Source organism: Carcharhinus amblyrhynchos, chromosome 1 (genome assembly GCF_965287045.1).
Source record: "Carcharhinus amblyrhynchos chromosome 1, sCarAmb.v2.hapA, whole genome shotgun sequence".
Taxonomy (NCBI): domain Eukaryota; kingdom Metazoa; phylum Chordata; class Chondrichthyes; order Carcharhiniformes; family Carcharhinidae; genus Carcharhinus; species Carcharhinus amblyrhynchos.
Genome location: NC_137324.1, coordinates 65,746 through 92,369, shown reverse-complemented (window position 1 = coordinate 92,369; position 26,624 = coordinate 65,746). Strand labels below are relative to the sequence as shown.

At 50.5% G+C, this 26,624-nt stretch overlaps 1 protein-coding gene across 1 annotated transcript in view; it reads left to right on the top strand.

Moving 5' to 3' along the window:
• LOC145348421 (disintegrin and metalloproteinase domain-containing protein 12-like) overlaps positions 1–26,624 on the top strand; it is a gene marked incomplete at its 3' end in the record, with an annotated part of 253,493 nt that overhangs the window by 167,119 nt on the left and 59,750 nt on the right. The window contains exon 15 of the mRNA XM_080196638.1: positions 13,972–14,080. Within this exon, the coding sequence (XP_080052764.1) occupies positions 13,972–14,080 (109 nt within the window). The remainder of the gene's footprint in view (positions 1–13,971; positions 14,081–26,624) is intronic.

The window sequence follows — 26,624 nt, the reverse complement described above, 5'->3', positions numbered from 1 at the left end:
ATGCCAGGATGCCAGGCTCACACTGCCAGGGCGCCAGGCTCGCAGTGTTAGACTGATACTGCCAAGAGTCACCCTCCCCCATCCCTGATCTCTCAAGGTACCTCAATGGCCTCTGTCCCCACCAGCGGAGCGATCATGCCTGGTCCCTGGTGACGGGAACCAGCTTTAATCCCTGCTGGGGGAACCTTTCCCCTTGACGGGGGTGGGTGGAAATATTAGTTAGCCTGGACAATACTGAACGATTCCTGCTACAGACCCTACAGGTCCCCTGCTGACATTTCAACCCGCACAGCTCAGTGAGCTGGGAAAATTGGGCCTGTGGTTTGCACACATCGATTCAATGTAACAAAATCAAGGTTTATTGAGTGGCTGTTGCTAGTTCAGAATAGAAACTGGAACTAAACAGCAGCCTACTTTGCAGGGCCTATAAATATTTACAAGGGTGTTGTCGATAGATTTTCTGCTAGCAGGGGGTGGGGGGAAGGTTCAAAGGCTATCGGCTGAGGAGTTACCTGGAATTGAGGTTGCAATCAGATCAGCCAAGACAGTATTGGATAGTGAGGCAGGCTCAAGGGGCCAAATAGCCTATTCATGCTTGTATTGCATATGTTTACATCAGTGGTGGATGGGGTGCAGACTGGAATGTCAATGGGCTGCAAATCAAGCAGGCTACTTTGTACTTAGTGATGTTAAGTTGAAGATGATTGTGTAAAGGGTTGTGTAACTATTATCTCACCTCAAGGTACTGCATGGTAAGTGGTTACATAAGGTTAAATCTGACAGGATCCAGGGTGAGGCATCTAAATGGATACAAAATTGGCTTCTTGACAGAAGCCAGAGGGTGGTTGTAGAGAGTTATTTTTCAAACTGGAGGCCTGTGACCTACAGTGTGCCTCAGGGATCAGTGCTGGGCCCACTGTTATTTGTCATTTATATTAAAAGATTTGGATGAGAGTATAGGAGGCATGGTTAGTAAGTCTGCAGATAACACTAAGATCAGTGGCATGCTGGACAATGAAAAAGGATATCTCTGATTGCAACGGGATCTTAATCAATTGGGCCAGTGGCAGATGGAGTTTAATTTAGACAAATACGAGGTGATGCATTTTGGTAGATTGAACCAGGGCAGGATTTACTCAATTAATGGTAGGGTGTTGGGGAGAATTACAGAACAAAGAGATCTAGGGGTACATGTTAGTAGCTCCTTGAAAGAGGTGGATACACTGGTGAAAAAGGCATTCAGCATGCTTGGTTTCATTGATCAGAACATTGAATACAAGAGTTGGAATGTCTTGTTGAAGTTGTACAAGACATTGGTAAGGCCACACTGGGAACAGTGTGTGCAGTTCTGGTCACCCTATTATAGAAGGGATATTATTAAACTGGAAAGAGTGCAGAAAAGATTGACTAGGATGTCACCAGGACTTGATGGATTAAGTTACAAGGAGAGGCTGGATAGACTGGGACTTTTTCTCTGGAGCATAGGAGGCTGAGGGGTGACCTTATAGAGGTCTATAAAATAATGAGGGGCACAGATCAGCGAGATAGTCAATATCTTTTCCCAAAGGTAGGGGAGTCTAAAACTAGAGGGCATAGGTTTAAGGTGAGAGGGGAGAGATACAAAAGTGTCCAGAGGGACAATTTTTTCACACAGAGGGTGGTGACTGTCTGGAACAAGCTGCCAGGGGAAGTAGTAGAGGTGGGTACAATTTTCTCTTTGAAGAAGTATTTAGGTAGTTACATCAGTACGATGGGTATAGAGGAATATGGACCAAATGCAGGCAATTGGGATTAGTTTAGGGGTTTAAAAAAAAGGGTGGCATGGACAAATTGGACCGAAGGGCCTGTTTCCATGCTGTAAACCTCTGTGACTATATGACTCTCGTCTGTGTTTGGTCCAAGATAGTACTAGGTTCAGGAGCTGATTGGTGATGATGGAAGTCAGACTAAGTGAGTTCTATTGATGCCTTTTCCATCGCTTTCCTGATAGCTGGGGGATGATTGGCTGTTTGGACTAGTCCTGGTTATGGTGTACGGACCCAGTGGGGGAACTTTGCACATTGCTAGATCAGTGCCAGTGTTGGAACTGAAGTGAAGCTGCTGGAACAAATGTTGTGTAAACATCACAGCATGAGAAATTCTGAGGCCTGGTTAATTCTTTGGGACATTAGTTCAAATTTCACTATGGCAGCTGGTTAGATACATGGCTCAGGAATCTGAAATAAAAACAGAATATAATGGAGAGATTTAGCAGGTGAGCCAGCATTGAAACAGCACACATAAATCATAGAAACCTGACAGTGCAGAGGAGACCACTCTGCCCATCGAGTTTGCACTGACTCTCTGATGGAGTAACTTACTCAGGCACTCTCTCCTGCCTATTCCTGTAAACCTAGGCATTTACCATGGCCAAACTATTTAACCCGCACATCTTTAGACTGTGGGAGGAAACCGGAGAACCCGGAGGAAACCATGATCAGCCTGGCACTGTGAGACAGCAGTGCTAATCACTGTGTCACCGTGCTGCCCTGGGTCCCTGGCACTGTGAGACAGCAGTGCTAATCACTGTGTCACCGTGCTGCCCTGGGTCCCTGGCACTGTGGGACAGCAGTGCTAATCACTGTGTCACCGTGCTGCCCCGGGTCCCTGGCACTGTGGGACAGCAGTGCTAATCACTGTGTCACTGTGCTGCCCTGGGTCCCTGGCACTGTGAGACAGCAGTGCTAATCAATGTGTCACCGTGCTGCCCCGGGTCCCTGGCGCTGTGAGGCAGCAGTGCTAATCACTGTGTCACCGTGCTGTCCCGGCTCCCTGGCACTGTGAGACAGCAGTGCTAATCACTGTGTCACCGTGCTGCCCCGGGTCCCTGGCGCTGTGAGACAGCAGTGTGAATCACTGTGTCACCGTGCTGCCCCGGGTCCCTGGCGCTGTGAGACAGCAGTGCGAATCACTGTGTCACCGTGCTGCCCCGGGTCCCTGGCGCTGTGAGACAGCAGTGTGAATCACTGTGTCACCATGCTGCCCCGGGTCCCTGGCACTGTGAGACAGCAGTGCTAATCACTGTGTCACCGTGCTGCCCCGGGTCCATGGCACTGTGAGACAGCAGTGTGAATCACTGTGTCACCGTGCTGCCCCTGGTCCCTGGCACTGTGAGACAGCAGTGCTAATCACTGTGTCACCGTGCTGCCCCGGGTCCCTGGCACTGTGAGACAGCAGTGCTAATCACTGTGTCACCGTGCTGCCCCGGGTCCCTGGCGCTGCGAGACAGCAGTGCTAATCACTGTGTCACCGTGCTGCCCCGGGTCCCTGGCACTGTCAGACAGCAGTGTGAATCACTGTGTCACCGTGCTGCCCCGGGTCCCTGGCACTGTCAGACAGCAGTGTGAATCACTGTGTCACCGTGCTGCCCCGGGTCCCTGGCACTGTCAGACAGCAGTGTGAATCACTGTGTCACCGTGCTGCCCCGGGTCCCTGGCACTGTCAGACAGCAGTGCTAATCACTGTGTCACCGTGCTGCCCCGGGTCCCTGGCACTGTGAGACAGCAGTGCTAATCACTGTGTCACTGTGCTGCCCCGGGTCCCTGGCGCTGTGAGACAGCAGTGCTAATCACTGTGTCACCGTGCTGCCCCGGGTCCATGGCACTGTGAGACAGCAGTGTTAATCACTGTGTCACCGTGCTGCCCCGGGTCCCTGGCACTGTGAGACAGCAGTGCTAATCACTGTGTCACCGTGCTGCCCCGGGTCCCTGGCACTGTGAGACAGCAGTGCTAATCACTGTGTCACCGTGCTGCCCCGGGTCCCTGGCACTGTGAGACAGCAGTGCTAATCACTGTGTCACCGTGCTGCCCCGGGTCCATGGCACTGTGAGACAGCAGTGTGAATCACTGTGTCACCGTGCTGCCCCTGGTCCCTGGCACTGTGAGACAGCAGTGTGAATCACTGTGTCACCGTGCTGCCACGGGTCCCTGGCACTGTGAGACAGCAGTGTGAATCACTGTGTCACCGTGCTGCCCCGGGTCCCTGGCACTGTGAGACAGCAGTGTGAATCACTGTGTCACCGTGCTGCCCCGGGTCCCTGGCACTGTGAGACAGCAGTGTGAATCACTGTGTCACTGTGCTGCCCCTGGTCCCTGGCACTGTGAGACAGCAGTGTGAATCACTGTGTCACCGTGCTGCCCCTGGTCCCTGGCACTGTGAGACAGCAGTGTGAATCACTGTGTCACCGTGCTGCCCCGGGTCCCTGGCACTGTGAGACAGCAGTGTGAATCACTGTGTCACCGTGCTGCCCCGGGTCCATGGCACTGTGAGACAGCAGCGCTAATCACTGTGTCACCGTGCTGCCCCGGGTCCCTGGCACTGTGAGACAGCAGTGTGAATCACTGTGTCACCGTGCTGCCCCTGGTCCCTGGCACTGTGAGACAGCAGTGTGAATCACTGTGTCACCGTGCTGCCCCGGGTCCCTGGCACTGTGAGACAGCAGTGTGAATCACTGTGTCACCGTGCTGCCCCGGGTCCCTGGCACTGTGAGACAGCAGTGTGAATCACTGTGTCACCGTGCTGCCCCTGGTCCCTGGCACTGTGAGACAGCAGTGTGAATCACTGTGTCACCGTGCTCTCCCGGGTCCCTGGCACTGTGAGACAGCAGTGCTAATCACTGTGTCACCGTGCTGCCCCGGGTCCCTGGCACTGTGAGACAGCAGCGCTAATCACTGTGTCACCGTGCTGCCCCGGGTCCCTGGCACTGTGAGACAGCAGTGCTAATCACTATGTCACCGTGCTGCCCCGGGTCCCTGGCACTGTGAGACAGCAGTGCTAATCACTGTGTCACCGTGCTGCCCCGGGTCCCTGGCACTGTGAGACAGCAGTGCTAATCACTGTGTCACCGTGCTGCCCTGGGTCCCTGGCACTGTGAGACAGCAGTGTGAATCACTGTGTCACCGTGCTGCCCCGGGTCCCTGGCACTGTGAGACAGCAGCGCTAATCACTGTGTCACCGTGCTGCCCCGGGTCCCTGGCACTGTGAGACAGCAGTGCTAATCACTGTGTCACCGTGCTGCCCCGGGTCCCTGGCACTGTGAGACAGCAGTGCTAATCACTGTGTCACCGTGCTGCCCCGGGTCCCTGGCACTGTGAGACAGCAGTGCTAATCACTGTGTCACCGTGCTGCCCCGGGTCCCTGGCACTGTGAGACAGCAGTGCTAATCACTGTGTCACCGTGCTGCCCCGGGTCCCTGGCACTGTGAGACAGCAGTGTGAATCACTGTGTCACCGTGCTGCCCCGGGTCCCTGGCACTGTGAGACAGCAGTGCTAATCACTGTGTCACCGTGCTGCCCCGGGTCCCTGGCACTGTGAGACAGCAGTGCTAATCACTGTGTCACCGTGCTGCCCCGGGTCCCTGGCACTGTGAGACAGCAGTGCTAATCACTGTGTCACCGTGCTGCCCCGGGTCCCTGGCACTGTGAGACAGCAGTGCTAATCACTGTGTCACCGTGCTGCCCCGGGTCCCTGGCACTGTGAGACAGCAGTGTGAATCACTGTGTCACCGTGCTGCCCCGGGTCCCTGGCACTGTGAGACAGCAGTGCTAATCACTGTGTCACCGTGCTGCCCCGGGTCCCTGGCACTGTGAGACAGCAGTGTTAATCACTGTGTCACCGTGCTGCCCCGGGTCCCTGGCACTGTGAGACAGCAGTGCTAATCACTGTGTCACCGTGCTGCCCCGGGTCCCTGGCACTGTGAGACAGCAGCGCTAATCACTGTGTCACCGTGCTGCCCCGGGTCCCTGGCACTGTGAGACAGCAGTGCTAATCACTGTGTCACCGTACTGCCCCGGGTCCCTGGCACTGTGAGACAGCAGTGTGAATCACTGTGTCACCATGCTGACCCGGGTCCCTGGCACTGTGAGACAGCAGTGTGAATCACTGTGTCACCGTGCTGCCCCGGGTCCCTGGCACTGTGAGACAGCAGTGCTAATCACTGTGTCACCGTGCTGCCCCGGGTCCCTGGCACTGTGAGACAGCAGTGTTAATCACTGTGTCACCGTGCTGCCCCGGGTCCCTGGCACTGTGAGACAGCAGTGTGAATCACTGTGTCACCGTGCTGCCCGGGGTTCCTGGCTCTGTGAGACAGCAGTGTGAATCACTGTGTCACCGTGCTGCCCCGGGTCCCTGGCACTGTGAGACAGCAGTGTGAATCACTGTGTCACCGTGCTGCCCCGGGTCCCTGGCACTGTGAGACAGCAGTGTGAATCACTGTGTCACCGTGCTGCCCCGGGTCCCTGGCACTGTGAGACAGCAGTGTGAATCACTGTGTCACCGTGCTGCCCCTGGTCCCTGGCACTGTGAGACAGCAGTGTGAATCACTGTGTCACCGTGCTGCCCCGGGTCCCTGGCACTGTGAGACAGCAGTGCTAATCACTGTGTCACCGTGCTGCCCCGGGTCCCTGGCACTGTGAGACAGCAGCGCTAATCACTGTGTCACCGTGCTGCCCCGGGTCCCTGGCACTGTGAGACAGCAGTGCTAATCACTATGTCACCGTGCTGCCCCGGGTCCCTGGCACTGTGAGACAGCAGTGCTAATCACTGTGTCACCGTGCTGCCCCGGGTCCCTGGCACTGTGAGACAGCAGTGCTAATCACTGTGTCACCGTGCTGCCCTGGGTCCCTGGCACTGTGAGACAGCAGTGTGAATCACTGTGTCACCGTGCTGCCCCGGGTCCCTGGCACTGTGAGACAGCAGCGCTAATCACTGTGTCACCGTGCTGCCCCGGGTCCCTGGCACTGTGAGACAGCAGTGCTAATCACTGTGTCACCGTGCTGCCCCGGGTCCCTGGCACTGTGAGACAGCAGTGCTAATCACTGTGTCACCGTGCTGCCCCGGGTCCCTGGCACTGTGAGACAGCAGTGCTAATCACTGTGTCACCGTGCTGCCCCGGGTCCCTGGCACTGTGAGACAGCAGTGCTAATCACTGTGTCACCGTGCTGCCCCGGGTCCCTGGCACTGTGAGACAGCAGTGTGAATCACTGTGTCACCGTGCTGCCCCGGGTCCCTGGCACTGTGAGACAGCAGTGCTAATCACTGTGTCACCGTGCTGCCCCGGGTCCCTGGCACTGTGAGACAGCAGTGCTAATCACTGTGTCACCGTGCTGCCCCGGGTCCCTGGCACTGTGAGACAGCAGTGCTAATCACTGTGTCACCGTGCTGCCCCGGGTCCCTGGCACTGTGAGACAGCAGTGCTAATCACTGTGTCACCGTGCTGCCCCGGGTCCCTGGCACTGTGAGACAGCAGTGTGAATCACTGTGTCACCGTGCTGCCCCGGGTCCCTGGCACTGTGAGACAGCAGTGCTAATCACTGTGTCACCGTGCTGCCCCGGGTCCCTGGCACTGTGAGACAGCAGTGTTAATCACTGTGTCACCGTGCTGCCCCGGGTCCCTGGCACTGTGAGACAGCAGTGCTAATCACTGTGTCACCGTGCTGCCCCGGGTCCCTGGCACTGTGAGACAGCAGCGCTAATCACTGTGTCACCGTGCTGCCCCGGGTCCCTGGCACTGTGAGACAGCAGTGCTAATCACTGTGTCACCGTGCTGCCCCGGGTCCCTGGCACTGTGAGACAGCAGTGTGAATCACTGTGTCACCATGCTGACCCGGGTCCCTGGCACTGTGAGACAGCAGTGTGAATCACTGTGTCACCGTGCTGCCCCGGGTCCCTGGCACTGTGAGACAGCAGTGCTAATCACTGTGTCACCGTGCTGCCCCGGGTCCCTGGCACTGTGAGACAGCAGTGTTAATCACTGTGTCACCGTGCTGCCCCGGGTCCCTGGCACTGTGAGACAGCAGTGTGAATCACTGTGTCACCGTGCTGCCCGGGGTTCCTGGCTCTGTGAGACAGCAGTGTGAATCACTGTGTCACCGTGCTGCCCCGGGTCCCTGGCACTGTGAGACAGCAGTGTGAATCACTGTGTCACCGTGCTGCCCCGGGTCCCTGGCACTGTGAGACAGCAGTGTGAATCACTGTGTCACCGTGCTGCCCCGGGTCCCTGGCACTGTGAGACAGCAGTGTGAATCACTGTGTCACCGTGCTGCTCCGGGTCCCTGGTGCTGTGACGGAGAAGTGTTAACAATATTAAGTATCTTAAGTGCTGTACATATCCTTCAGAAAACAATCTGCATACTCACCATGTCCACTGTGTTGGCAACATCGAGCAAACGTTTCACCACAGCGTTCCTGCTCCTCTCCCAATTCTGATACAGAAAGGAAAGGAAATGATTGGAATGGTTCAATGTATCACACAGATCAAACCGGAATCCCCGTCACACCACCGACCCTCGGCCTGACCCTTCACCCTCAGCCTGAACCTTCACTCTCGGCCTGACCCCCTTCACCCTTGGCCTGACCCTTCACCCCTGACCTGACCCTTCACCCTTGACCTGACCCTTCACCTCTGACCTGACACTTCATTCTTGACCTGACCCTTCACCCCTGAACTGATCCCTCATCTTCCACATTATTTAATTTGATTTGATTTATTGTTGTCATATGTATTAACATACAGTGAAAAGTATTGTTTCTTACGCCCTATACAGACAAAGCATACCGTTCATAGAGAAGGAAACAAGAGAGTGCAGAATATAGTGTTACAGTCATGGCTAGGGTGGAGAGAAAGATCAATTGTTCTTGTGTCGGTTGGTACGTGACCTCAGACTTTTGTATCTTTTTCCCTATGGAAGAAGGTGGAAGAAGAGTGTCCGGGATGCGTGGTGTTGTTAATTATGCTGGTTGCTTTTCTGAGGCAGCGAGAAGTGCAGACAGAGTCAATGGATGGGAGGCCGGTTTGTGTGATGGATTGGCTCAGAAGACAAAGGAAATTTGGAATGTCAGCTGTGACTCTCACCAACTTTTACAGATGCATCATAGAACGGAATTGAGGAGGAACTTCTTCACTCAAAGGGTGGTGAATCTCTGGCATTCTCTGCCCGTTGAAGTGGTGGAGGCTGCCTCGCTAAATATATTTAAGATGGGGGTTGATGGGTTTTTGATAAGAGAGGGGATTAAGGGTTATGGGGAGAGGGCGGGAATGTGGAACTGAGACATGACAGATCAGCCATGATCTTATTGAATGGCGGGGCAGGCTCGAAGGGCTAGTTGGCCTACTCCTGCTCCTATTTCTTATGTTCTTATGTTCTTAAAGCATTCTTTCTGGTTGCTAGCAAGTGTGAGGTTATCCACTTTGGCTGAAAAAATACTAGGAGGGATTATTATTTAAAGGGTGAAAAGCTGCAGCATGCTACGGTGCAGAGGGACCTGGGGGTCCTTGTGCACGAGTCGCAAAAACCCAGTCTGCAGGTGCAGCAGGTGATCAAGAAGGCGAATGGAATGTTGGCCTTTTTAGCGAGGGGGATAGAATATAAAAGCAGGGAGGTCTTGCTGCAACTGTACAGGGCACCGGTGAGGCCGCAGCTGGAGTACTGTGTGCAGTTTTGGTCGCCGCACTAGCGCAAGGATATTTTGGCCTTGGAGGGAGTGCAGAGGAGGTTCGTTCGGCTGATACCGGAGATGAGGGGGTTGGACTATGAAGAGAGACTAAATAGACTGGGCCTGTACTCGTTGGAGTTTAGAAGGATGAGGGGGGATCTTATAGAGACGTATAAGATAGATCCGCTCAGAAAGGATAGCAGGACGAGAGGACACAGCCTCAAGATAAGAGGGGGGCAGTTTAGATCGGAGTTGGGGAGGAACTTCTTCACTCAAAGGGTGGTGAATCTCTGGAATTCTCTGCCCGTTGAAGTGGTGGAGGCCACCTCACTGAATATATTTAAGTCACGGGTAGATAGGTTTCTGATAGACAGGGGAATTAAGGGTTATGGGGAGAAAGCAGGAAAGTGGAACTGATCCACTTCACATCAGCCATGATCTTATTGAATGGCGGGGCAGGCTCGAAGGGCGAGATGGCCTACTCCTGCTCCTATTTCATATGTTCTTATGTTCTTGTATCACAGCTTGGTATGGCTTCTGCTCTGCCCAAATCCACAAGAAACTACAAAAGGTTGTGAACGTAGTCCAATCAATCACGCAAACCAGCTTCCCATCCATTGACCCGAGGCAGCATGGTGGCACAATCCACCCAGGAAATTGTCTCTGCACATCCACTCTATCTATCTGCCTCATCATCTTATCAACTTCTATTAAGTCGCCTCTCATCCTCCTCCACTCTAAAGAGAAAAGCTCCCTCAACCTTTCCTCATAAGACCTATCTGCCAAACCAGGCAGCATCCTCTGCACTCTCTCCAATGCTTCCACATCCTTCTTATAGTGAGATGACCAGAACTGAACACAATATTCCAAATGTGGTCTCACCAACGTCCGGTATAGTTGCAGCATAAGTTTGTCGTACCAAAATGAATTGTTAGTTAACCAATCCTTTATCCATGCTAATACATTACCTGTAACACTGTTCATCTTCATCTTATGTAGCAGCCTTTGGTGCAGTATCATGTACCTAAGTTTGCTGATAATACCAACAAGATAAGAGGGTAGCTGTGCGGAGGATACAGACAGCTGCAAAAAGATAGACAGGTTAGGTGAGTGGACAACACAACAGCGGACCGAGTATCATGTAGCAGTGTGAAGTTATTTGGTTATCAGAACAGAAAAGTTTTTAGATGGTGTGAAACATGTGAATGTTGCTGTGATTTGGGTGTGCAGAAAGCAGATGGTGCAACCAGCAACATGGAAGAAAATTGTCTTTATTGTCAGGAGATTAGAACATAGAACATTCCAGCGCAGTACAGGCCCTTCGGCCCTCGATGTTGTGCTGACCAGTGGAACCAATCTAATGACCCTCTAACCTAAACTATTCCAATGTTATCCATATGCCTATCCACTGACCATTTGAACGCCCTTAAAGTTGGTGAGTCCACAACTGCTGCAGGCAGGGCATTCCACGCCCTTACTACCCTCTGAGTAAAGAACCTACCTCTGACATCCGTCCTATAATTACCACCCCTTAATTTAAAGCTATGTTCCCTCGTGTTAGCCATCACCATACGAGGTAAAAGGCTCTCACTGTCCACCCTATCCAATCCTTTGATCATCTCGTGTGCCTCAATTAGGTCACCTCTTAACCTTCTTCTCTCGAATGAAAATAACCTCAAGTCCTTCAGCCTTTCCTCATAAGACCTTACCACCATACCAGGCAACATCCTGGTAAACCTCCTCTGCACCCTTTCCAATGCCTCCACATCTTTCTTATAATGCGGCGACCAGAACTGTACGCAATACTCCAAGTGCGGCCACACCAGAGTTTTGTACAGTTCTAACATGACCTCACGGCTCTGAAATTCAATCCCTCTACCAATAAAAGCTAACACACCGTACGCCTTCTTAACAACCTTATCAACCTGGGTGCCAACTTTCAGGGAGCTGTGCACATGTACCCCAAGGTCTCTCTGCTCATCAACACTACTAAGAGTCCTTCCATTAGCCCTGTATTCTGTACTTCTGTTACTCTTACCAAAGTGAATCAACTCACACTTTTCCGTATTAAACTCCATCTGCCACCTCTCAGCCCAGCTCTGCAGCTTATCCATGTCCCTCTGCAAACTGTAACATCCATCCTCACTGTCTACAACTCCTCCAACTTTGGTGTCCTCAGCAAATTCGAGAGCAAGAGTAAAGAAGTCTTGTTACAATTGTACAGGGTTTTGGTGAGAACGTGGCCAGAATTCTCTGACCTCATGGCACGGTGACACAGTGGTTAGCACTGCTCCCTCACAACGCCAGGGACCTGGGGCAGCACGGTGACACAGTGATTAGCACTGCTGTCTCACAGCGCCAGGGACCCGGGGCAGCACGGTGACACAGTGATTAGCACTGCTGTCTCACAGTGCCAGGGACCCGGGGCAGCACGGTGACACAGTGATCAGCACTGCTGTCTCACACTGCCAGGGACCTGGGGCAGCACGGTGACACAGTGATTAGCACTGCTGTCTCACAGCGCCAGGGACCCGGGGCAGCACGGTGACACAGTGATTAGCACTGCTGTCTCACAGCGCCAGGGACCCGGGGCAGCACGGTGACACAGTGATTCACACTGCTGTCTCACAGCGCCAGGGACCTGGGGGAGCACGGTGACACAGTGATTAGCACTGCTTCCTCACAGCGCCAGGGACCCGGGGCAGCACGGTGACACAGTGATTAGCACTGCTGTCTCACAGTGCCAGGGACCCGGGGCAGCACGGTGACACAGTGATTAGCACTGCTGTCTCACAGTGCCAGGGACCCGGGGCAGCACGGTGACACAGTGATTAGCACTGCTGTCTCACAGTGCCAGGGACCTGGGGCAGCACGGTGACACAGTGATTAGCACTGCTGTCTCACAGTGCCAGGGACCCGGGGCTGCACGGTGACACAGTGATTAGCACTGCTGTCTCACAGTGCCAGGGACCCAGGGCAGCACGGTGACACAGTGATTCACACTGCTGTCTCACAGTGCCAGGGACCCGGGGCAGCACGGTGACACAGTGATTAGCACTGCTGTCTCACAGTGCCAGGGACCTGGGGCAGCACGGTGACTCAGTGATTAGCACTGCTGTCTCACAGTGCCAGGAACCCGGGGCAGCACGGTGACACAGTGATTAGCACTGCTGTCTCACTTTGCCAGGGACCTGGGGCAGCACGGAGACACAGTGATTAGCACTGCTGTCTCACAGTGCCAGGAACCCCGGGCAGCACGGTGACACAGTGATTAGCACTGCTGTTTCACAGTGCCAGGGACCCGGGGCAGCACGGTGACACAGTGATTAGCACTGCTGTCTCACAGCGCCAGGGACCCGGGGCAGCACGGTGACACAGTGATTAGCACTGCTGTTTCACAGTGCCAGGGACCCGGGGCAGCACGGTGACACAGTGATTAGCACTGCTGTCTCAGAGTGCCAGGGACCCGGGGCAGCACGGTGACACAGTGATTAGCACTGCTGTCTCACAGTGCCAGGGACCCGGGGCAGCACGGTGACACAGTGATTAGCGCTGCTGTCTCACAGTGCCAGGGACCCGGGGCAGCACGGTGACACAGTGATTAACACTGCTTCCTCACAGTGCCAGGGACCTGGGGCAGCACGGTGACACAGTGATTAGCACTGCTGTCTCACAGTGCCAGGGACCTGGGTTCGATTCTCTGCTTGGAGGACTGTCTGTGTGGAGTTTGCACATTCACTTTGTGTCTGCCTGGGTTTCCTCTGAGTGCTCCAGTTTCCTCCCACAGTGCAATGATGTGGACTGGCCATGGTAAACTGACGGGTCATGCGAGACGAGAGAATTCCGGTTCATATCTGGAACACAATGTGCCATTCACTCTCCACATCGAAGCATGAATACATTGAAGGCAGCACAGTAAAGTTTGACTGGATCGGTCCCTGGGAGATTTGGAATATGGAGATTAGATGAATCAATCAGGTTTATAGTCTGTGGAGGCTGAGACTGAGAGAAAATGTCATTGAAATTGACCCAATTCTGAAGGAGTTTGACAGGGGGCATGCTGAGAGATTGATCCTGTTGGTCCAGAATCTAAAACACAGGGGCACAGCCTGAGGATAAGGCGGATTGTTTAACACTGAGAAGGGTGGTGAATGTTTGAAATATTCTATGCACAGCTTTGTGGGTTTTCCATTGCTGAAGGGGCTGAGGGACGGACAGTTTCTGTTTTCTTGGGAAGCAGGTTTGAGGGAAAGTGAGTTGAATAGTGGAGCAGGTTTAATTGGCCATTGGATCTAATCCTGTTCAGATATCTGACACCCTTAAACTGTGGGAGGTGCTATATGAATAAAAGTTGTTGCATTCTCGTCAGTTTGTTTCATTCTTTCTCTTTCAGTCATTCTCCTGTCACCTGTTTCCTTTGATCAGAGCCTGGAGCAGGGGATGGTTGTCTAGAATGGCCAAGTCTGGGGGTCTTAACACTCCCCCTTTCTGTCTAACAGGTGCCACGTCTGCTGAAGATCTTTGTTATCAAGTTACAAATGAGGAAGGAAGTGAATTTGGAAACTGTGGCAAGGATGAAAATGATAAATACATCAAGTGTCGGAAGCAGTAAGTTTGGCTGCAAGCTGCAGAAATTTATACTGGGAGTAATAGTTTGTGACACTGTTCTCAATGCTCACTTTCAACTCAAGGAAAGAATTATTCTTTTCATTGGAGATTTCTGATCACATTATCAAAGGACGTTAAACCACAAGACCCTCACTGAATGATAATTCCAGAAACACTGATATATATGCGTGTGTCTGTGTATGCATGTGTGTAGCGTGTGTGCACGTGTGTGTGCATATATGGGTATATTGTGAACAGGGTAATTGGAGGAATTCTGTTCCTATTGATAGAAGCATTAAGAATCTAGGGGTGTTGATTTAAGGTAAAATCGTGACATGAAAAAAGTCTGTTTAGGCAGTGAGCAATTAGAATGGGAAGTGAACACAATCTCACCAAAAGTTAAAAGAACAAAGAAAATTCCAGCACAGGAACAGGCCGTTTGGCCCTCCAAGCCTGCACCGACCATGCTGTCCAACTTAACTAGAACCTCCTACCCTTCCGAGGACGTTATTCCTCTATTCCCATCCTATTCATGTATTTTTCAAGACGCCCCTGAAAACTCACTATCGTATCTGCTTCCACTACCTCCCTCGGCAACGCCACTCTCTGTGTAAAAAAAATCTGCTTCATACATCTCCTTTAAACCTCCCCCCTCACACCTTAAACCTGTGCCCCCCAGCAATTGACTCTTCCACCCTGGGAAAAAGCTTCTGACTATCCACTCTGTTCATGCCCCTCAATGTTGTCAACTTCTATCAGGTCTCCCCTCAACCTGTGTCATTCCAATGAGAACAAATCAAGTTTCCATACCAGGAAAAATCCTGGTAAATCTTTTCTGTGCCCTCTCCAAAGCCTTGTGGTAGTGTGGCGACCAGAATTGAATGCTATATTCCAAGTGCAGCCTAACTAAGGTTCTATAAAGCTGCAACATGACTTACCAATTTTTAAACTCAATTCCCCGGCCGATGAAGCCAAGCATGCCATATGCCTTCTTGACTACCTTCTCCTCTTGCATTGCCACTTTCAGTGACCTGTGTACCTGTACACTCAGACCTCTCTGCCAATCAATTCTCTTAAGGGTTCTGCCATTTTCTATATAATACAGATAAGAAATAGACCTTCAAAAATGCATTATCTCTCATTTGTCTGGATTAAACTCCATCTGCCATCTCTCTGCCCAAGTCTCCAACTGATCTATATCCTGCTGTATCCTCTGATGGTCCTCATTGCTGTCCGCAAATCCACCAACCTTTGTGTCGTCCGCAAACTTACTAATCAATCCAGTTACATTTTCTTCCAAATCATTTATATATATTACAAACAGCAAAGAACCCAGCACTGATCCCTGAGGAACACCACTTGTCACAGCCCTCCATTCAGAAATGCACTCTTCCACTGCTACCCTCTATCTCCTTTGACCGAGCCAGTTTTGTATCCGCCTTGCCAGCTCACCTCTGATCCCGATCAACTTCGCCTTCTGCACCAGTCTGCCATGAGGGACCTTGTCAAAGGCCTTACTGGAGTCCATGTAGATAATATCCACTGCTGAACCCTCATCAATCATCTTTGTGTCTTCCTCGAAAAACTCGATCACCTTAGTGAGACACGATCCCCTCTTCACAAAACCATGTTGCCTCTCGCTAACATGTCTACATATTTCCAAGTGAGAGTAAATCCTGTCTCGAAGAATCCTCTCCAAAAATTTCCCTATCACTGACATAGAACATAGAAAAACTACAGCACAAACTGGCTCTTCGGCCCACAAGTTGCGCTGATCATATCCTGAACTACTAGGCCTACCGATAACCCTCAATCCTATGAAGTGCCATGTACTCATCCAGAAGTTTCTTAAAAGACCCTTTCGAATTTGCCTCCACCACCACCAATGGCAGCCGATTCTACTCACTCACCACCCTCTGCGTGAAAAACTTACCCCTGAGATCTCCTCTGTACCTACTCCCCAGCACCTTAAACCTGTGTCCTCTCACAGTGACCATTTCAGCCCTGGGGAAATAGCCTGTGAGTATCCACCCGATCTACAAGACTTACAAGATAATGAAGGGGCTAGATAGGGTAGAGGTAGAGAGATTCTTCCCACTTAGAAAGGAAAACAGAACTAGAGAGCACAGCCTCAAAATAAGGGGGGGCAGTTTAGAACGGAGTTGAGGAGGAACTTCTTCACTCAAAGGGTGGCGAATCTCTGGAATTCTCTGCCCATTGAAGTGGTGGAGGCTACCTTGTTGAATATATTTAAGTCACGGGTAGATGGGTTTCTGATAGACAGGGGAATTAAGGGTTATGGGGAGAAAGCGGGAAAGTGGAACTGATCCACTTCAGATCTTATTGAATGGCGGGGCAAGCTTGGGGCTAGATGGCCTACTCCTGCTCCTATTTCTTATGTTCTTATGTTCTATACCTCTCAACATCTTATAAACCTCTATCAGGTCATCTCTCATCTTCGTCTCTCCAGGGAGAAAAGATTGAGCTCCCTTAACCTATCCTAATAAGGCATGCCACCCAATCCAGGCAACATCCTTGTAAATTTCCTCTGCAACCTTTCAATAGCCTCCACATCCCTCCTGCGACCAGAACTGCGCACAGTACTCAAAGTGGGGTCTGACTAGGGTCTTATAAAGCTGCAGCATTATCTCCCAACTCCTAAACTCAATCCCTTGATTGATGAAGGCCAGTGCACCATACGCCTTCTTGACCACATCCTCCACCTGTGAGGCCGATTTAAGAGTCATATGGACCCATACTCCAAGGTCCTTCTGATCCTCTACACTGCTACTCTATACTCCTTCATCCCATTGGACTTGCCAAAATGGACCACTACACATGAATCCGGATTGAAGTCCATCTGCCACTTCTCCGCCCAGTCTTGCATCTTATCAATGTCTCGCTGCAACTTGACATCCCTCCAGACTATCCACAACACCACCAACTTTTGTATTGTCGGCGAACTTACTAACCCATCCCTCCACTTCCTCATCCAGGTCATTGAAGAAAATGACAAACAGTAAGGGTCCCAGAACAGATCCCTGGGGCACTCCACTGGTGACCGACCTCCATGTAGAAAAAGACCCATCCACAACCACTCTCTGCCTTCTGCAGGCAAGCCAGTTCTGGATCCACAAGGCCAAAGCCCCTTGGATCCCATGCCCTTTCACTTTCTCAAGAAGTCTTGCATGGAGGACATTATCGAACACTTTGCTGAAGACCATGTAAACCACATCCACCGCTCTTCCTTCGTCAATGTGTTTAGTCACATTTTCAAAGATATCAACTAGGCTCATAAGGCACGACGTGTTCTGGACAAAGCCGTGCTGACTACTTTTCAGCATACTAAACTTCTCTAAATGTTCATAAATCCTATCCCTCAGAATCTTTTCCATCAACTTACCAACCATTGAGGTTAGACTCACCGGTCGGTAATTTCCTGGGCTATCCCTTTTCCCTTTCTTGAATATAGGAACATAAGAACATAAGAAATAGGAGCAGGAGTAGGCCATCTAGCCCTTCGAGCCTGCCCCGCCATTCAATAAGATCACGGCTGATCTGTCGTGGCTCTGTTCCACTTTCCCGCCCTCTCCCCATAACCCTTAATCCCCTCGCTTATCAAAAACCTATCAACCCGCGTCTTAAAAATATTTAGCGAGGCAGCCTCCACCACTTCAACAGGCAGAAAATTCCAGAGATTCACCACCCTTTGAGTGAAGAAGTTCCTCCTCAACTCCGTTCTAAACCGCCTCCCCTTTATCTTGAGGCTGTGCCCTCTAGTCTTACTGTCCTTGAGCGGGAAGAGTCTCTCCACCTCTATCCTATCCATCCCATTCAACATCTTATACGTCTCAATGAGATCTCCCCTCATTCTTCTAAACTCTAACAAGTACAAGCCTAGTTTATTCAGCCTCTCCTCATAGTTTAATCCCCTCAACTCCAAGCTTAGTAATCAGCTTAGTAAACCTCCTCTGCACTCCCTCCAAGGCCAAAATATCCTTGCATAAGTACGGCGACCAAAACTGCACACAGTACTCCCGCTGCAGCCTCACCAATGCCCTGTAGAACTGCAGCAAGACCTCCCTACTTTTATATTCAATCCCCCTCGCTATGAAGGCCAGCATCCCATTCGCCTTCCTGACCACCTGCTGCACCTGCAGGCTGGGTTTTTGCGACTCATGCACAAGGACCCCGAGGTCCCTCTGCACCGTCGCCTGCTGCAGTTTCTTGCCACGTAAGTAATACTCCTTCCTACCATTATTCCTACCAAAGTGGACCACCTCACACTTGCCAACATTAAATTCCATTTGCCATTTCCTGGCCCATTCGCCCAGCCTATCTAGATCTTTCTGCAGACTCTCCACACCCTCCACGCAATTTGCCGTTCCACCAATCTTGGTGTCATCAGCAAATTTTGACACCATACACTCGGTTCCCTCCTCCAGATCATCTATATAAATGGTGAATACCTGAGGCCCCAGCACCGACCCCTGGGGCACTCCACTAGTCACCAACCGCCAATCCGAATAGCACCCATTGACCCCCACTCTCTGCCTCCTATTTGACAACCAATCCTCTATCCACGCTAACACCCTACCCCCAACTCCATGCCCCCTTACCTTCTGCAATAACCTCTTGTGAGGCACCTTGTCAAACGCCTTCTGAAAATCAAGAAACACCACATCCACCGGCTCTCCTCTATCCACCGCCCAAGACACATCCTCATAGAACTCCAATAAGTTCGTCAGACACGACTTCCCCTTAACGAAACCATGCTGCGTCTGCTCTATCAAGCAATTCTTCTCAAGATGCCTCGCTATTTTCTCCTTGATCACGGATTCCAACATTTTTCCTACAACAGCCGTTAAACTAACCGGCCTATAATTCCCCACCTTTTGCCTGCCACCCTTCTTAAACAATGGCGTAACATTAGCTGTTTTCCAATCTTCCAGCACTTCCCCGGAATCCAGCGAGGTTTGGAAAATAATCACCAAGGCATCCACTATCACCTCCGCCATTTCCTTCAGAACCCTTGGATGCATTCCATCCGGCCCTGGGGACTTGACAACAATCAGTCCCTCCAGTCTGTCGAGCACCGCCTCTCTAGTAACAATAATGTCATTCAGGCCCTCCACTCCTACCATCTTTCCATCGCTAACACCCGGCAAATTATTCACGTCCTCCTCCGTGAAGACTGAAACAAAAAAGTTATTCAGGGCCTCAGCCATATCCCCATCCCCTACCACTAAGTCCCCCCTCTCATCCTCTAAGGGTCCAATGTTCACCCTAGCCAGCCTCTTCCTTTTTATGTATTTATAAAAACTCTTGCTATCCTTTTTTATATTAAGCGCTCGCCCAGCTTCATAGTTTATCCTACCCTTTATCAATTTCTTTGTCATTCTTTGTTGACATTTAAACCTCTCCCAATCCTCTTCTCGCCCACTACTCTTAGCTACTCTAAACGCATCCGCTTTTAATTTAACACTTTCCTTCACCTCCTTCGTTGTCCACGGCTGATTACCTCTCTTCCTACGATCCTTTTTAACCATCGGAATAAATTTCTGCTGAGCATCAAGAAAGATCTCCTTAAAGATCCTCCACTGCTCCTCAGCAGACCTACCTCCCAACGCGCTCCCCCAATCAACATTTGCCAATTCTTCTCTCATCCTACCGTACTCCCCTCTGTTCAAACAAAGGACGCATGTCCGGGAGCCCACTTTCTCCTCCTCCATCTGCATCAGAAACTCCACCATACAATGATCACTCTCCCCAAGAGGATCCTTCACCACAAGGTCCCTAATTCTACCCGCCTCATTACATAACGCCAGATCCAAGATAGCTCGCTCCCTCGTCGGCTCCAACACTGTTCAAGGAAACTATCCCGGCAGCATTCCAAGAACTCCTCCTCAAGCCCACCGCGTCCAACATGGGTCGACCAATCAATATGTAGATTGAAATCCCCCATAATTATCGCCGTCCCATTCCTGCACACTGCATTTATTTGCTCGTTAACAGCCCGCCCCACCTCCAGATCATTATTCGGGGGCCTATAAACAACACCCACCAGTGTCTTCCTCCCTTTGCTGTTCCTAATCTCCACCCACAACGATTCCACGTTCTGCTCTTTGGTTCCTATATCATCCCTTACTACCACCCTGATGCTATCCTTAATCAGCAGAGCTACGCCCCCCACTTTTTCCTCCCGTCTATCCTTCCTAAACACTCAGGAACCACATCCACAATTCTCCGGAACCTCTCCCGTCTCCATCAACGATGCAAAAATCATCACCAGAGGCTCTGCAATCTCTTCCCTCACCTCCCACAGTACCCTGGGGTACATCCCTTCCGGTCCCGGCGACTTATCTATCTTGATGCTATTCAAAATTTCCAACGCATCCTCTTTCTTAATGTCCATATACTCCATCTTTTCAGTCTGCTGCAAACCTGCAGTACAACCTCCCAGATCATTTTCCACCATGAATACTAAGGCAAAGTACTCATTAAGCACCTCTGCTATTTCTACCGGTTCCACACAGACTTGTCCCCCTTCACCTTTCTCGGTCCATTCCTTCACATCTCATCCTTTTACTCTTCACATATTTGTCGAACGCTTTGGGGTTCTCCTTAATCTTACCCGCCAACGACTTCTCATGACCCCTTCTGGCTCTCCTAATTTCCTTTTTACGTTCCTTCCTACAGGCTGTATACTCCTCTCGATCCCTAACATCTCTTAGCTCTCTGTACGCCTTTCTTTTCTTTTTAACTAGGTTTGTTACAACCTTAGTGCACCACGGTTCCAATAACCTACCAAAACCTCCTTGTCTCATCGGAACGTTGTTGTGCAGAGCTCCAGACAAACATTCCTTGAAAATTTGCCACCTTCCTTCAGTACTTTTCCCCAAGAACACCTCCTTCCAATTTACTTGTCTAATTTCCTTCCTAATGGCTTCATATTTCCTCTTACTCCAGATAAACACTTTCCTAGTTTGCCTGATCCTATCTCTTTCCAATGCTATTGTGAAGGAGATAGAATTATGATCTCCATCCCCGAGATGCTCTCCCACCGAGAGATCCGACACCTGTCCTGGTTCATTCGCCAGTACCAGGTCAAGTACAACCTCTCCCCTCGTAGGCTTATCCATGTACTGTGTCAGGAAACCTTCCTGAACACACCTAACAAACTCCTCCCCATCCAAACCCCTTACCCTTGGGATATTCCAGTCGATGTTTGGGAAATTAAAGTCTCCCATCACGACAACTCTGTTATTACTACATCTCTCTAGGATCTGTTTCCTTATCTGCACCTCAACTTCCCTGTCACTATTGGGCGGCCTATAGAAAACACCCAGCAAAGTTATCAACCCCTTGCTGTTCCTAACTTCCACCCACAGAGACTCCGTAGACAGTCCCTCCACAGTGTCCATCTTCTCTACAGCCATGACACTGTCCCTGATCAACAGTGCCACTCCCCCCCAACTTTTGCCTCCCTCCCTGTCCTTTCTGAAACATCTGAATCCTGGCACCTGAAGTACCCAGTCCTGTCCCTGAGACGTCCAAGTCTCCGTAATGGCCACCACATCACCACACATAAGGCACACCAGCCTGTAATTACAAAGAACAAAGACAATTACAGCACAGGAACAGGCCCTTCGGCCCTCCAAGCCTGCACTGACCATGCTGCCTGACTAAAACCCCCTACCCTTCTGGGTACCATATCCCTCTATTCCCATCCTATTCATATATTTGTCAAGACACCCCTCAAAGTCACTACCATATCTGCTTCCACTATAAGTACATAAGAACATAAGAAATAGGAGCAGGAGTAGGCCATCTAGCCCTTTTGAGCCTGCCCCGCCATTCAATAAGATCATGGCTGATCTGTCGTGGCTCAGTTCCACATTCCCGCCCTTTCCCCATAACCCTTAATTCCCCTGTCTATCAGAAACCTATCCACCCGTGTCTTAAATATATTCAGCGAGGTAGCCTCCACCACTTCAACGGGCAGAGAATTCCAGAGATTCACCACCCTTTGAGTGAAGAAGTTCCTCCTCAACTCTGATCTAAACTGCCCCCTCTTATCTTGAGGCTGTGCCCTCTAGTCCTGCTATCCTTTCTAAGCGGGGAGAATCTCCCTACCTCTATCCATCCCTTTCATTATCTTATACGTCTCTATAAGATCCCCCCTCATCCTTCTAAACTCCAACAAGTACAGACCCAGTCTATTTAGTCTCTCTTCATAGTCCAACCCCCTCATCTCCGGTATCAGCCTAGTAAACCTCCTCTGCATTCCCTCCAAGGCCAAAATATCCTTGCGTAAGTGCAGCGACCAAAACTGCACACAGTACTCCAGCTGCGGCCTCACCAGTACCCTGAACAGTTGCAGCAAGACCTCCCTGCTTTTATATTCTATCCCCCTTGCTATAAAGGCCAGCATCCCATTCGCCTTCTTGATCACCTGCTGCACCTGCAGACTAGGTTTTTGTGACTCGTGTCTTGAAGAATCCTCTCCAATAATGTCCCTACCACTGATGTAAGGCTCACCGGCCTGTAATTACCTGGATTATTCTTGCTACTCTACTCAATAGTGAAGATGCCTGATTGCTGGAATGGGTGCATTTCTCTGTTCCTCTACACAGAACCCAGCAGCACTCAGTCCAGGCTGGTGTTTATCTTCTGAGATGTTCTATCTTCCAAGGCGGTGAGTTCCAGGCATCCATCACCCTCTGTATAAAAAAATCTGCCTCGTACATTTCCTTTAAACCTTGCCCCTCACATCTTAAACTTCTGCCCCCTAGTTTTGACTTTTCCACCTTGGGAAAAAGCTTCTGAGTATCCAGTCTATCCATGCCTCTCATAATCTTGTAGACTTCTATCAGGTCTCCCCTCAACCTCTATTGTTCCAGTGAGAACAAACTAAGTTTCTCCAGTGTCTCCTCATAGCTAATGCCTTCCATCCAGATAAATCTTTTCTGTCCCTCTCCAAAGCCTCCACATCCTTCTGGTAGTGTGGTGACCAAAATTGAACACTATATTCCAAATGCGGCCTATCTAAGGATCTATAAAGCTGCCACATGACTTGCAAATAACGTGGGTTATCCTTGTTACTCTTCTTAAACAAAGGAACAACATTGACTATTCTCCAATCCTCTGGGCCTTCCCCTATACAGTAAGAAGTCTCACAGCAACCTGATGTTGTGAGAATTTTACTGTGCTTACCCCAGTCCAATGCTGGCATCTCAGCATCATGACTTCCCCAGTAGCCAGTAAGGACACACAGATTTCTCTCAAGGCTCCAGCAATTTTCTCCCTTGCCTCTCTCAGTATTCTGGGGTATATCCCATCAGGACCTGTAGACTTGTCTACCTTAATGTTTCTCAAGAAACTCAATCCATGTGTCTGCACAGCAAACAGTGATAGTCACTGAGCTGTTGTGTTGCCCAGCATCTGGTCCAGTTTAAGCGTACACTAACGACGTGAACTATTAGGCTACTCTCGAAACAACCAAGAGCAGCCCTCGTACGACCCATCGCGAGTATGCCCCTTGTTGGACAACAAGGTGGACTGAAGCACCTGTGGATTAAAAGAGAAAGACATCAGTATCATCCACATCCTTATACACACATTCACGGGAATCCCCAAGTGAAACAAGTGAGCCAGAAAAGATGTCAGGGGTAAGTTTTTCACTCAGAGGGTGGTGATTGAGTGGAATCGACTGCCGTCAGTGGTGGTAGAGGCAAACTCGCTGGGGTCTTTTAAGAGACTTCTGGATGAGTACATGGGATTTAATGAGATTGAGGGTTATAGATAGACCTGGTAGGTATGGATATGATCGACGCAACTTGTGGGCTGAAGAGCCTGTTTGTGCTGTAGTGTTTATATGTTCTATGTACCTCCTCCTTTTCCATGTCAACATGTCTCAAAATATCTACACACCCTTTCTCAGATTCAACATCCACCAAGTCCCTCTCTTTGGTGAATCCTGCAAAGTACTCATTTAATAAAGCCTGAAGATTTTCCTTAATCCTGACTTTCCATGACCACTTTTAACCCTCCTTACTCCTTGCTTAAGTTTCTTTCTACTTTCCTTGTATTCCACACTTTCTTCCTGTGTTCCCAGCCTCCCAGCTTTGACAAATGCTTCCTTTTTCTCTTTGACTAGGCTCACAATATCTCTCATTATCCAAGGTTCCCAAAACTTGCCATCCTTATCCTTCATCCTGACAGGAATGTCCTGGTCCTGAATCCTTATCAACTTACATTTGAAAGCCTTCCACATGCCAGATGTTGATTTGCCCTCAAACATCTGCCCCCAATCTACATTCTTCAGTTCCTGCCTAATATTGTTGTAATTAGCCTTCCCCCAATTCAGCACCTTAACTTGAGGACGACACTTATCTTTATCCATCAGTATCTTCAAGCTTACTGAATTGTGGTCACTGTTCCCGATCTGCTCCCCTACTGAAACATCAACCACCTGGCTGGGCTCATTCCCCAATACCAGGTCCAGTGTGGCCCCTTCCCTAGTTGGACTATCTACAGACTGTTTCAAGAAGCCTTCCTGGATGTTCCTTACAAACTCTGCCCCATCCACACCCCGGGTAAATGAGTCCCAGTCAGTTAAAATCTTCCACCACAACAACTCTGTTACTTTCATACTTTGCCAAAACCTGTCTACATATCTGTTCCTCCAGCTTCCGCTGGCAGTTGGGTGGCCTATAGTAAACCCCCAACATTGTGACTGCACCCTTCCTATCCTGAGCTCTACCCATACTGCCTCGCTAGATGAACCCTCTGAGATGTCCTCCCAGAGTACAGCTGTGATATTCTCCTTAACCAATAGTGCAGCTCCCCCACCCCTTTTCCATCCCCTCTATCCCGCCTGGAACATCTCTATCCTGGAATGCTAAGCTGCCAATCCTGTCCTTCCCTTAACCAAGACTCTGTAATGGCAACAACATCATAGTTCCTAATACTAATCCAAGCTCTAAGTTCATCTGCCTTACCTGTTACACTTCTCACACTGAAACAAATGCACTTCCCTTCCAGTTTAGATGCAACCCATCTTTCTTATAGAGGTCCCACCTGTCCCAGGAAAGACCCCAATAGTCCAGATATCTGAAACCTTTCCTCGTACACCAGCTGTTTAGCCACATGTTGAGCTGCACTATCTTCCTATTCCTAGCCTCACAGGTACGTGGTATAGGAAGTAATCCTGAGATTACAACCTGAGAGATCCTGCTTTTTAACTTTCTACCTAACTCCCTAAACTGCTGCTGCAGGACCTCATCACTCTTCCTGCTTATGTGGTTAGTACCAATACATACCAAAACCTCTGTCTGTACACTCTCTCCCTTCAGAATGCTTTCTGTCCGTTCAGAGACATCCTGGACCCTGGCACTAGGGAAGCAACATATCATCCTGGCGTCTCTTTCACATCCACAGAATCGCCTATCTGCAACCCTAATTATAGAGACCCCTATAACTATTCCTCTGCTCTTTCTCCTTCCCTGCTTAACAACTGAACCAGCTGTATCACTGCTTTGGCTGCTGCTGTTGCTGTTATCCCCGATAGACCATCTCCCCCAACAGTATCTTAAACCGTATACTTATTAGAGAGAGGAATAACCACAGGGGATTCCTGCACTGACTGCCTGCTCCTTCTAGCGGTCACCCATCTATCTGGCTACACCTTGGGTGTGACCACATCACTGAAGCTTCTATCTATGGCACTTCTCACCAGCTGCTGCTCCAACCTATCCATGTGGTCTGTAAAAAGCTGCAGTTGGGTGCACCTCATGCTGATGTAGTCGTCTGAGACGCTGGAAGCATCACGGATCTCCCACATTTCACAAGTGCAGCACTTAACCCCATTGACCGACATTTCAAGCACCAACTAACTTATTTAAGAAAATTTATGAAAATCTTTCCTTCACTTTTACCTCCTCACAGTGCCCTTTTTTTTGGTTATAAGTGGAGAAAGTCAAACCTTGCCTCATTTTGAGGTAAAATGAAGCAAGATCTGTTTTCTGGAAGCAGTGGGAAGGGGCGAAGCCTAAGCTCACCCGAAAGCCGGCAGTGTTCAGCAGAGAGCGCCATTGTGCATGTGCAGATCTCTCAGCCACTTTCCTCAGCTGCCACTGGCCTCTGTGACCAATTGCCACCCCCTCCCCACATGAACATACTGCCCCTCTCGTGCACAGACCAGCCAATCGCCTGACTCCCACCGCATGAACCGACCAATCATCCACAACCCCCACCCTGCAGGAGCCAGTGGATTGTGGTTACAGAGCGTGCAGTATTCCACCGTCCTGGTTTCAGAGTGTACCCCCAACCCCTTCCCCTGCCTGCCTCTGCTGTATGCCCTGACCCTCAGCCTTATCCCCTTGGCTCTGACTTAGGCCCTGCCCTGCAGTCTCATCCCATTGGGTCTGCCCGGTGCTCAGTGGGTGCTGCTAGGGTGTCTGGTGTGCAGTGCCAGGGCGCCAAGCTGGCACTGCCCAAGGGCACTCCACCCTGCTCCTCCTGGGGGAGGGGGTAACCTCAA